Genomic DNA, 13,462 nt, shown 5'->3' on the forward strand with positions numbered 1-13,462 from the left:
TTCTATTTTCTTGTTTGACATATGGTCAGTCTGTTTCCCCAATAATTGTACCTCTTTTAAACAGTAAATATAGCTTTAGTTTAGTGTGATCAGTTGGTTCTGGACTTCCTATGACTGTTGCTTGTTTGTCTGGTTTCCATTTTTGGGGGGTTTTTTAATGCGATTCTTGATATTCCTATTTTTTCCTTCATTGTGTTATTGCTGCTGATACCCCTATGCAGATAACTACAGCATTGTTCAAATTTGTCTATGTATATTACCTTCTATTTTATTCGTCTCCGTACCATCACATAACTTCAGACTGTACATGGTGGCATGTAATTGGAATCAGACCTCATTTCGATTAGGTTCTAATTATATGTGGAAGTAATTATGCTTCCATTTACCAATGGAAAAGGTCAATAGTTATTAAAGTGAATATTGAACATTATAGTAAGTAGTAGCTAATGAGAATACACTTATGGAAATTTTTTTCACTTTAGCTGACTTGTAGTTGATTGATGCTTTCATGTTGAAGATATCCATGAACTTTACTTGTGTGATTTAATACGCTAACAATGTGCCTTCGTACATGATTATTCAGGTTATAGGATTAGAATAAAGGAGATGGATGATGTGGTAACTGACCTTCCGCCACCATCAAGATTTTTGTTGGAAGATCTCAACAATTTCACTCCTCCATCTCAACCTCTTCCATCTCCATTCCTAGTGTTCTCACTGGATTCCAATAAAAGCTTTCATCCATCACTTCTCATAGTTGCTATGTCTTCCCCATCTCTTCATTTTTTACACCACCTCTCCTTCAAAACTCTAATTGGCGCTCTTGTTCTTCCAGAGTTCGCTTTCTCTGGCAACACTGTGGAACCCTCACTTGGTGACAAATCATGCAATATATATGCCCTTAATCATTCTGATAAACTGATTATGATTGCTCTTGTTCAGTACTCTGTTACTGCAGAGAGATCCCATGAAGTGTCAAAGTTGCTGATTGGTGAACGCATCATACCTGAGAGGGTTTTGATTTTGGATTCTGTTCAAAGTCGTTACTTTCATGGTAAACTTTCACCAGATGACATATTTGCAGTCAAGTTGGAGACATCATTGGAAAGAAAAAGTTCGGATACTGGAGATTCACCGCTGATAAAAGGGTTGGATTATTTCTCATCAGGAAGTGTGGTGGACGGCCTGGCTGCTGCTTTGTTGAGTCGATGTCAATTGAAGAAGATCAAAGGGACTCTCTGTGTTTCATGGCCTCATTTCGGTATTTCAGTGATGTCACTGATTAAGTCGCTGCTGCTGAAGGATGTTCTGGCTGGCATAAATCCTAGTAGTGATATGAATTTGGAGAGTGGGTATTTAAGTTTTAGTCGTAGGAAGGATCTTCATCTCGATTCTGAGTTGTATACTTGATCTGCTAGATTTTAGGTTTTTCCATAACAGACTTATATCTCATTTTTCTTGTTGTCTTCCAATTTTCTTTCTTCTTGTATTTTGAGAAAAGCTTGCCTTTAAACCCTTCATGTATACGGATAATAGTTTTGAGAATGCACTTGTTTCTGTTCCTTATTTTTGTTAGACATTTGTGACCACATCATCATTGTGGACTTCCATTGAAACCTCATTTCTTGATACCTTTGGCTCAAAGTGCAGAGAGTGAAGTATCTTTGTTAAACAAGCAGTCTCGGGAAGATGCTTTCTACGGGTTGAAAGTCTCGACGCTATTGAATGTAAAAGAATTTCTAACTCGTTTGAATGAGATTGTCACCTTGCGGAAAAATTTGCTGCTTGTGGTGAATTGCTATGATCTTCTTATGAACGGATCGACCTTTGGCCATTCCTGGACAAGATTTATTTCTTGATTTTCTTCAATAATCACATTACATAACATTTAAAGGATAATCAACCAATTTATTTAGGTGTTATGGGATCTGAAATTACAATAAAGTGAGATTAACTGTGGTAGTTAATCAAACAGGCCTTTAAGCATAGTTAATTAATTAAATAATTAGAAGACAATGCGACAATGCGTCCAACTAACGAACTCTTATTGTTATAAAGCAGTTGAGAAAACTTTAGTAAATCTGTTCATAAACTTTAGTCAATAATTTATTTTTTCATCAATTTGGATCCTTGTTAGACAAGAAACCAACCCAAAAGGGTTTTCTTTTGTGTAAATTACTTGAAATGTTGGAAGGGTGAAGCATCGCCTTTTATAAGGGCTGAATCAAATTATAGAGTTTTACGGGGATTAACCTTTACAAGTTCAGAAAAGTATGAATGGTTTGGGTCTTATTTTTTGCCCAATTTTTAAGTTAGTACAGCACATTTATAGTTTCTTTTTGCCTTCGATTTATTTGGTAATTTTGGTTTGGGAGAACCCACCAACCAAGATCGAAGTAGTTACATCCTCTCTTGACTAGTGACATTTTTTGCATAATAATCTTCCATTTCGTGTCATTTATATAAACTAGGAATCTTCATCATTATGTCAAAAATCCGTTCATTGATCGATTGCTCTCACGTTCGTGTATTTGCTCATCTCTTTTGCTTGCAACTTGGAAAATTAATGGCTTCTTTTCTTCACTACAAACATATTGTTTTGCAAATATTAGTTCTTAGCATTGCTTGTTCATGTTTGCATGCAAGTGAACCTCCTTTGACATTAGATTACTACAAATCCACCTGCCCAACTGTTCTTGAGATTGTTAGGAAAGAAATGGAATGTGCAGTGCTGTCTGATCCGCGTAACGCTGCCTTGATTTTACGACTACATTTTCACGATTGCTTCGTCCAGGTCTTCATTCTCTTATTTTACTTCCATAAATCTTTCTTTATATAGATTGATATGCTATTGTACTATACAAGTTTTAGAAGATTCTGAGTACTTTTTTTTTTTTTTAATCATATAATATTGGAGCTGCAGGGTTGCGATGGATCGGTTTTGCTGGAAGATACAATCACGCTTCAAGGAGAGAAGAAAGCACCAGAAAATAGAAATGCTTTGAAAGGATTCAGAATCATTGATAGGATCAAGAACCGGCTTGAATCTGAGTGTCCCGAGAAGGTCTCTTGTGCTGATATTCTCACTATTGCTGCAAGAGATGCAGTTCTTCTGGTATAAGTGACCTAAATATGTCAGTAGCATCAGTTTATAATTTTGGGGAAAAAAATGATAATTTTGATAATAATAATATTTATTCTTGTGCATGCAGGTTGGTGGACCTTATTGGGATGTTCCCTTAGGCAGAAAGGACTCAAAAAAAGCAGGCTATGAGCTTGTAGAAACAAATCTTCCTAAAGCAAATGACGGACTTCTATCCATCATTTCGAAGTTTATTCATCAGGGTCTCTCCGTCACCGATATGGTAGCTCTTTCTGGTAGGCACCTCCCTATAACTCTCAAGACATTATTGGCATGTTTGGTAGTGACAATTCAATCGTATATAACAGTATCGAGATCTTGCGAGCAGGGACGGATTCAGGATCGGACTATAAGACGGGCTTTAAAAAAAAAACAAAAATTCCTCTTCTAAACTTCTTTTTTAACAAAAAAGAATTAAATTGTCTGGTGACTGGATAGGGCTACAGCAGCTATACCCCCTATATTCGTCCCTACTTATGAGTCTTAGCGAGCACTGCATTTTAAACATACAGTATGATCATTCGTAAAATTATGTTTTCTAGGAATAATTTTCCCAATCAAAATCATTGCAAAGATGACAAAATTTCGATTTGTGATTTCTGAATAAAAACTCCGCCTTGTTGAAAACAATAATTTATAGCGAATAACAGTTTAATTTCAAGAATCATCAAAAATGATATTCATTTTGGTGAAATTCTTTTGCAGGTTCACATACCATTGGAATGGCACGATGTGTGAATTTCAGAGAAAGAATATATGGAGATTTCACAGCAACTTCAGGAATGAATCCAGTTTCACAGAGTTACCTCAACAGTTTAAAATCTGTTTGTTCAGCTGATAGTAAATCAAATCAAAATGAATCAGCACTGGACCATGTTACGCCAAATCTTTTCGACAATTCTTATTATGACATTCTGTTAAGAGGAGAGGGACTGATAAATTCAGACCAGGAATTGTATTCCAGTGTTTTAGCCGTTCAAACGAAGAAACTAGTGGAGAAATATGCAGTAAACGCAATTGCTTTCTTCGAGCAGTTCTCCAAATCCATGGTTAAATTGGGAAATATAACAAACCCGGAAACTTATGTCAATGGAGAAGTTCGGAAGAATTGCAGGTTTGTGAATACATAAGCATTACATACATATTACCAGACTGTTTATGTCAATAAGTAAGGCTAAAAATTTGAGCCCTCTATTGATTCATTTTGTATTCAAAAGCGAAGACTTTATGTATGCGTTAAGCACACGGTTTTTAGCCGTTGTGAAGTGATACTACAAATCGAAATACAAGTGTATTATTTCTTGTGTTCTTTGTTTTTGTTTTCGCTTGATTCAATTTGCAATTCTATGACAATTTCTTTGAACTCGATAAGTGAGTTCACACGTAAATTGTGTTGATACTGTTGTGTTTAGAAAAATTCATTCGTGCAGAATCACATTTAAAACCGAACACACAGAAAGCAAAAATAAGATGAGGGAACACAAGATTTTTTGGCCCAAAGGCCCCGAGGTTCGGCGATCAAATCTAACGCCTACATCCCCGTTGAGCATCCATCAGGAATAAGCTCAAATCCACTATGAACAACCCAAAAACGGGCAAAACAGTCTCAAGAACACACAGTTACAAAACTTCTCAAAAACGAAAGATCTTCTCACAACAATATTGAACTCACACAAGAGTTCATCTAAATTCCTAATTCTCTCTACCAAAATCACACAAGATCTAAAGAGAAAACGAATCAAAAGAGAAGACGAACGAGCCTCTAAAACTCAAAGCTGCTGGGTTAAAAAACTCTTAACCCTAATTACCCCCTTTCTTTCCTTTTATATGAGAGTAACAATTTATTGTCATCCAACGGTCCACTTCTTGCCACTTGTCTTGAATCCGAAAGAGTTGTTATTTCATAACAAAAACGCATTTCTGTTTTGCACTTATAACAAACCGACCCTAGTTCTGGAAGTTTCTTCACAATTCTCTAACTATCGTTAGAGAGCTCTTAAGAGACCTTCTAGAAGGTCTCGCTTTACCTGAATACTATTTAAATAGTATTCAGTCTATAAGCCCCCTCGGGGCGAGGGCTGGCAACCTCTTTACTTTCTATTAGATTATAAAAACGGAGGAGCCAGAAGTGACCCAAGAATAATAGGCATATGGAGCATAAGAAGGCTTTATTTAAAAGATCAAGGAATAAAAACCTTTATAGATGAGGGGGAGTTCCGACTATTAGATTAGGATTGATGGCGGCAGAAGTTGTGACAGGGTCGAACTTTCGCACTCCTTGCTGCGACAAGCTGTTCTCTGGCTGTTGGTATTGCCCACCAAGTTTGGGCCACACTTCACAATCCATTTAAATCAGCTGGGCCATACACAAAATCCAGCAAATCAATTCTTACAATCTCCACCTTTTGCTGCATTTTGTGACAGTACATAAGTGGATTTAAAATTTAAACTGACTTCACTTGCTCTATTTACCTGCAAAGAAAACAGAAGTTAGTATTCTTCAAGATTAATTAATCTCAAAGAATCTGAAAATTTACTAATAGGGATTACCTTAGTTCTGGCATCTGCTGGATTTACCTTCGTTGGAATTTTAACCAATCTAATATCACCCCTATCAAAGATATCTCTAATGAAATGGAACTTAACATCTATATGTTTAGAACTATCGTGCAAAATAGGATTTTTACTAAGAAAAATGGCACTTTGGTTATCTGAACATAGCTCCACCTGATTTTCTATAAGTCCTAATTAACTAAGTAAACCCTTCAACCACAATCCCTCTTTCACTGCTTCAGTTGCAGCAATGTATTCAGCTTCGGTTGAAGACAATGCAACCAATTTTTGAAGTTGGGATTTCCAGCTAATGCATGTATTATTTATAACATAAAAATATACAGTTGTGGACTTCCTATTGTCCGAATTACCAGCAAAATCTGAATCTACATATTCCTTAAGTCTAAGTCCATTTTTATTTGTTTTGAACATTAAACCTAAGTTACTAGTTCCTTTCAAGTACTTAATCAGATTTTTCATGCATCGCCAATGTATTTCACCTGGGTTACTCATAAATCTACTTAACACACTCACGGCATAAGCAATATCAGGTCTAGAGCAAACCATAACATACATAACAGATCCAACAGCATTAGAATAAGGCACATTTATCATTCTTCTATGCTCTTCTTCAGTTTTAGGTGATTGATTGACAGATAATTTCATACCAGCAGGTAAAGGCAAACTAACAGGTTTAGATTCATGAAGAGAGAACCTTTTTACAACCTTATCAACATAAGATTTTTGTATTAGAAACAACTTTCCATTTATCTTATCTCTTTTTATTTCCATGCCCAAAATCTTTCTAGCTGGTCCTAAATCTTTCATTTCAATTTTAGATTTTAGATTTTCTTTAATTAAATTAAGTGTAACAGAATTGTGATCAGGAAAGAGCATATCATCAACATACAAAAATAGATAGAAAAAATCAGATTCCCCTTCTTTCTTGTAATAAAAACATGGATCATATTCTGATTTCTTAAAATTCAAACCTTGTATAAAAGAGTCAAATCTTTTATACCATTGCCTAGGGGCCTGTTTTAGGCCATACAAAGATTTCTTTAAGAGACACACTAAGTTTCCCTTTCCTACTACTTCAAACCCTCTTGGTTGAGTCATATGTATGGTTTCATCTAAAAAACCATACAGGAAGGCAGTTTTTACATCAAGTTGTTCTAACTCCAAATCAAATTGTGTCACTATAGCAAGTAGGACTCTAGTGGATGTATATTTAACAATTGGTGAAAAAATTTCATTGTAATCTATCCCTTCCCTTTGATTAAAGCTTTTAGCTATAAGTCTTGCCTTAAACCTTTTATCACTAGCCTTTGTCTCACCCTCTTTAATCTTATAAACCCATTTACAATCAATCAACTTACAATCTTTGGGTTTTTCTACTAAAGTCCAAGTTTCATTCTTAAAGAGCGAGTTCATTTCATCTTCCATCGCGGCAATCCACTTAGGGATTCCTTGGAAGATATAGCCTCTTCATAAGAGGTAGGTTCTAGTTCGAACAGATCAGTTTCAGACCGATCAGATGCAAAATTAGCATGTTGATACCTAGAAGGAGGTCTTATTTCCCTCCTTTCTCTTTCCCTAGCAAGTTGGTAGCCTTGCAAGTCATGTGCAGGCTCTAGNTGTTGTTCATCTTCAATTATTTCAACATCAGAATCATTTTGGGGTACTATCTGATGTGGCTCCACCTCAAACTGAGCCTGGCCATCAGAATTGTGGTTATCAGGATTGATTTCTATGATAATAAAATCATCATTTCCTAACTTCTCACCACATTTGTCACTAAGACAAGGAAAATTATCTTCATTAAAGATAACAGATCTGCTTTTTATCACTCTATAACCCTTCACATCTCTTAACCACAATCTATAGCCTTTAACCCCTTCTCCATATCCTAAGAACACACCCTTCATTGATCTAGGGTCCAGTTTTGACTCAATATGATGTGCATAAGCTGCACATCCAAAAGTCTTTAATTTTTTGGCGCCAGAGACTAAAGTCTCCTTTGCCATCCCACATCTGGACATCTACCTTAGAAGTCATGATGTGTAGTAGTGTGAGCAATGTGTATGTACAGAAATGTACGAACAAGTAGTATGTTGCAGTAATGTAATAGAGGTCAATTATTTGAGAGATTACAGTATTTATATGCAAGGACAATATTTAAAAAAATTGTCAAACACACAATGGAGTACAAAACAGATTACTCTTGGACTCAGTAATCTACCAGAAAAATTAATGTGGTACATATACCTCCAAGGAAGACTGTCTCTGACAATCAGTATCAGCCCTTTCCCTGTACAATCAAATTTGAGTATCAGTTAATCAAATATATATCCAATGATATATATATATATATATATAAAGAAAAAATTCATAAGTATCTCTTCACATTAACCAGATACAGAGAAGAAAAATTATAAGATTTCTTGAATCAAAAAACCCTAATCCCCTCAGATTCTAGGGTTCTCTCAAGGACCCCTAGACAAAGGTGGATTTAGGGAATATTCAAAATAGAAACCCTAATCTCCTTTAAGAGAAAAAAAAACGTCCGGTTACAAGATTTTTAAATGTGGAAGTCGAAATTGATACTCAGAACCACCAAAGGGAATCGAACAATGTTACAAGAATCCCTTTAAATTTTTTTTTTTAAAAATTGAAGACAGGAAACTGTAGATCGTCAAAAACCGAGTGTTCGAACCCGAGCCCAAAAACGCAGAAACTCAAAATGCAGCACAAATCAGATTTTCCTAAAATGCTCTGATACCATTGTTGTGTTTAGAAAAATTCATTCGTGCAGAATCACATTTAAAACCGAACACACAGAAAGCAAAAATAAGATGAGGGAACACGAGATTTTTCGGCCCCAAGGTTCGGCGACCAAATCTAACGCCTACATCCCCGTTGAGCATCCATCAGGAATAAGCTCAAATCCACCATGAACAGCCCAAAAATGGGCAAAACAATCTCAAGAACACACAGTTACAAAACTTCTCAAAAACGAAAGATCTTCTCACAACAATATTGAACTCACACAAGAGTTCATCTAAATTCCTAATTCTCTCTACCAAAATCACACAAGATCTAAAGAGAGAACGAATCAAAAGAGAAGACGAAGGAGCCTCTAAAACTCGAAGCTGCTGGGTTAAAAAACTCTTAACCCTAATCACCCACTTTCTTTCCTTTTATATGAGAGTAACAATTTATTGTCATCCAACGGTCCACTTCTTGCCACTTGTCTTGAATCCGGAAGAGTTGTTATTTCATAACAAAAACGCATTTCTGTTTTGCACTTATAACAAACCGGCCCTAGTTCTGGAAGTTTCTTCACAATGGATCATCAATTGCCCACCAAGTTTGGGCCACACTTCACAGTCCATTTAAATCGGCTGGGCCATACACAAAATCCAGCAAATCAATTCTTACCGATACTATCACAAGAATGAAGAATGTTTCTTTATATTCAAGAGACTTGAGCAGTGTCAACAAGATAAATGAAATATTCAATCGATGTGTTGATGTTTGTTGTGAAATCGAAGCTACCCTTTACTTCAGTCATGCCAACCAACTGAATATCTTAATGTGTTGCTAAAACAATAGAAATAAAGACTCAAGAAAATTTATGAGAATTGCCTTGTCCATATCTATTTCTATCTAGAATCACCAGGACAAGTAGATTTTTTCTTGTTAAAGACAAAAATATAAATGAGTACATTTATGTTTTTCTATTAATGGCTTAATTTTTGAATTAGTATAAAAATAGACAAAAATTACGAGTTCAAAACGAATTCAAGTGGTCAAGTTCGTTGAGTCAAACTTGGCGATCTAGCCCATGCGGCTATGCCTGCAGCCCTTCTTTACATGAGGGTTGGGTCAGTTCGAAGGTGTTGTCAAGTCTAACTACATGCGGTTATAAAGGTATTGTCAAGTCTTTTTTTTTTTTTTTTTTTCTTTAAAAAAATAAATTTACTTTCCTAATCACAGTATCAGTTAAGTGTAGAAACATAGTGCTCCAGGCCAGTTCATCTTGTTCTGTTTTTCTATTCTCAGACAAGCCTTCTGGCCAGGATTTATCAATTGCCTTAGCACATTTTAACTGTAACATAAGAGCCTTAATTTTTTGGCGCCAGAGACTAAAGTCTCCTTTGCCATCCCACATCTGGACATCTACCTTAGAAGTCATGATGTGTAGTAGTGTGAGCAATGTGTATGTACAGAAATGTACGAACAAGTAGTATGTTGCAGTAATGTAATAGAGGTCAATTATTTGAGAGATTACAGTATTTATATGCAAGGACAATATTTAAAAAAATTGTCAAACACACAATGGAGTACAAAACAGATTACTCTTGGACTCAGTAATCTACCAGAAAAATTAATGTGGTACATATACCTCCAAGGAAGACTGTCTCTGACAATCAGTATCAGCCCTTTCCCTGTACAATCAAATTTGAGTATCAGTTAATCAAATATATATCCAATGATATATATATATATATAAAGAAAAAATTCATAAGTATCTCTTCACATTAACCAGATACAGAGAAGAAAAATTATAAGATTTCTTGAATCAAAAAACCCTAGTCCCCTCAGATTCTAGGGTTCTCTCAAGGACCCCTAGACAAAGGTGGATTTAGGGAATATTCAAAATAGAAACCCTAATCTCCTTTAAGAGAAAAAAAAACGTTCGGTTACAAGATTTTTAAATGTGGAAGTCGAAATTGATACTCAGAACCACCAAAGGGAATCGAACAATGTTACAAGAATCCCTTTAAATTTTTTTTTTTTAAAAATTGAAGACAGGAAACTGTAGATCGTCAAAAACTGAGTGTTCGAACCCGAGCCCAAAAACGCAGAAACTCAAAATGTAGCACAAATCAGATTTTCCTAAAATGCTCTGATACCATTATTGTGTTTAGAAAAATTCATTCGTGAAGAATCACATTTAAAACCGAACACACAGAAAGCAAAAATAAGATGAGGGAACACGAGATTTTTCGGCCCCAAGGTCCGGCGACCAAATCTAACGCCTACATCCCCGTTGAGCATCCATCAGGAATAAGCTCAAATCCACCATGAACAGCCCAAAAATGGGCAAAACAATCTCAAGAACACACAGTTACAAAACTTCTCAAAAACGAAAGATCTTCTCACAACAATATTGAACTCACACAAGAGTTCATCTAAATTCCTAATTCTCTCTACCAAAATCACACAAGATCTAAAGAGAGAACGAATCAAAAGAGAAGACGAAGGAGCCTCTAAAACTCGAAGCTGCTGGGTTAAAAAACTCTTAACCCTAATCACCCACTTTCTTTCCTTTTATATGAGAGTAACAATTTATTGTCATCCAACGGTCCACTTCTTGCCACTTGTCTTGAATCCGGAAGAGTTGTTATTTCATAGCAAAAACGCATTTCTGTTTTGCACTTATAACAAACCGGCCCTAGTTCTGGAAGTTTCTTCACAATGGATCATCAATTGCCCACCAAGTTTGGGCCACACTTCACAGTCCATTTAAATCGGCTGGGCCATACACAAAATCCAGCAAATCAATTCTTACCGATACTATCACAAGAATGAAGAATGTTTCTTTATATTCAAGAGACTTGAGCAGTGTCAACAAGATAAATGAAATATTCAATCGATGTGTTGATGTTTGTTGTGAAATCGAAGCTACCCTTTACTTCAGTCATGCCAACCAACTGAATATCTTAATGTGTTGCTAAAACAATAGAAATAAAGACTCAAGAAAATTTATGAGAATTGCCTTGTCCATATCTATTTCTATCTAGAATCACCAGGACAAGTAGATTTTTTCTTGTTAAAGACAAAAATATAAATGAGTACATTTATGTTTTTCTATTAATGGCTTAATTTTTGAATTAGTATAAAAATAGACAAAAATTACGAGTTCAAAACGAATTCAAGTGGTCAAGTTCGTTGAGTCAAACTTGGCGATCTAGCCCATGCGGCTATGCCTGCAGCCCTTCTTTACATGAGGGTTGGGTCAGTTCGAAGGTGTTGTCAAGTCTAACTACATGCGGTTATAAAGGTATTGTCAAGTCTTTTTTTTTTTTTTTTTTTCTTTAAAAAAAAAAATGTTATTCAAATAGTATTGAATTTGGTTTTTCAAAATAAATTGAATCAAGGTAGAGAAATGATACGATCAATGTTCTAAAAGTTATAAAGTGTGGTTGGGCTTGAAAATCAAGTTTCAAACTTTACAAGTTTAGGAGCAAGCCAAAAAAAAAAAAAAAATGTTTGAGATACAAATATGATATTATGAACATTTCATGTAATTAAAATGTAGTCTAATTATAGTGTGTTTGTGACCAACTATTTGTATCAGTATTTGTAATCGAAAAGTAACTTGTGATCAATTAAATTATTAATTTGTGATATATGAAATTTGTGATTGAGAAATAATATATGACTATTAATTTGATAATTTGTGATCGATAAATAAATTGTAATCTATAAAATTTGTGTTTTGTGATCATGTGACCTGTTAATTTGATAAGTTGTGATTAATAAATAAATTGTGAATTATAAAATTTGTGATTTACGATCGAAAAATAATACATGATCAATTAATTTGATAATTTGTGATCAATAATAAATTGTGACCTATGAAATTTGTTGCGAAATCGAAATGATCAATAAATATGACCAACGTGTAACTGTGATAATAAATTATATAGACCTGAGTATATATAATTGATGAAATATTTTTAATTATTTATTTAATTAATAAATTTTAATTATGACATGATTTTTGAAGTTTTAAACTTATTTCTTAATTTTGAAATTGTATATTTTAACCACCTTAAATATGTAATGTTCCCTTTAAAATTGTGAAAATTACACGACAAATTTAGTGCTCTACTCCGCACAAGATCTAATATAAATTTATAAAAGGTTATGCTCATGAAAAAGTGTATTAGTTACTCAAGCAAATACAAATTTAAATGTCAACCCTTGTATGTCCTACTATAATTTTCGTAGTTTTCCTTGCCAAGTAGGAAATTGACGTTCTCCCCCCAAAAATAAAAAGTAACGGAAGCATGATAAATATGAGCAAATGATATGTACCCACAAATCAAAATACAAGAAATGTACTATTTTGAGTAACCGGATCCAAAAGAACTTTAACAAGCAGTCATTTCAAACAATTGAAAATTTTGGCCAAAATACAAAAATACATGATTGTACGTCATTGTTTTCGAAATACTATTTGAAATGGCAGCAATCTTCTATATTTGTACATTTTAATCACGCTGAAGTGGGAATAATTGACAAGTAATATCGAGGGTCCAAAGAAATTGAATTTATTTTATGTCCATTGTTGACTCACTTCAAATAATATACTTATAATCAGAATAATTTACAAATAAATAAATATTTAAAAATATTATTTTTAATAACCAAGTTAAATATAGAGAAAGTTACCTATTTTGATAAGAAATCTATTCCGTGGTCAAAATAACTAATTTTTTTTAATTACAAGTATGAATAAATAATATATGTTAGCATACGTAGAAAAAAGAATTTAATTACTTTTAAGTTTAGCCATACATGTATCATCTCTTAATGTTAATCAATAAAATTATTTTGCTACAAAATTAACTTATTTAATTACTCTTAACATTCATTCTTTTTATTTATGAAGAAAACAAACAATTTCCATGTATACAAAATCTAAAATCCAACGAAGGTGACTACTAATTACTGTTAAAATCATATTCACTT

The 13,462-nt window shown here is 34.2% G+C and overlaps 2 protein-coding genes across 2 annotated transcripts; both read left to right on the top strand.

Annotated features, from left to right (window-relative positions):
• The first annotated feature begins 17 nt into the window (after positions 1-17).
• Positions 18-1,575, top strand: LOC111396240. Its single transcript, XM_023022607.1, has one exon. The coding sequence runs from the start codon at positions 607-609 to the stop codon at positions 1,408-1,410; it is 804 nt and encodes a 267-aa protein (XP_022878375.1). The 5' UTR covers positions 18-606; the 3' UTR covers positions 1,411-1,575.
• A 911-nt stretch (positions 1,576-2,486) lies between these two features.
• Positions 2,487-4,451, top strand: LOC111396241 (peroxidase 11-like). Its single transcript, XM_023022608.1, has 4 exons — positions 2,487-2,794; positions 2,924-3,115; positions 3,213-3,378; positions 3,848-4,451. The coding sequence occupies exons 1-4, from the start codon at positions 2,567-2,569 to the stop codon at positions 4,270-4,272; spliced, it is 1,011 nt and encodes a 336-aa protein (XP_022878376.1). The 5' UTR covers positions 2,487-2,566; the 3' UTR covers positions 4,273-4,451.
• The last annotated feature ends 9,011 nt before the right edge of the window (positions 4,452-13,462 follow it).

Source organism: Olea europaea, chromosome 6 (genome assembly GCF_002742605.1).
Source record: "Olea europaea var. sylvestris chromosome 6, O_europaea_v1, whole genome shotgun sequence".
Taxonomy (NCBI): Eukaryota; Viridiplantae; Streptophyta; class Magnoliopsida; order Lamiales; family Oleaceae; genus Olea; species Olea europaea.

Coding starts and splice junctions, on each gene's coding strand:
- LOC111396240 (XM_023022607.1), top strand. CDS start 607: ATGGATGATGTGGTAACTGACCTTCCGCCACCATCAAGATTTTTGTTG.
- LOC111396241 (XM_023022608.1), top strand. CDS start 2,567: ATGGCTTCTTTTCTTCACTACAAACATATTGTTTTGCAAATATTAGTT. Junction 3,116..3,212: donor CAAGAGATGCAGTTCTTCTG/GTATAAGTGACC, acceptor TTGTGCATGCAG/GTTGGTGGACCTTATTGGGA. Junction 3,379..3,847: donor CGATATGGTAGCTCTTTCTG/GTAGGCACCTCC, acceptor ATTCTTTTGCAG/GTTCACATACCATTGGAATG.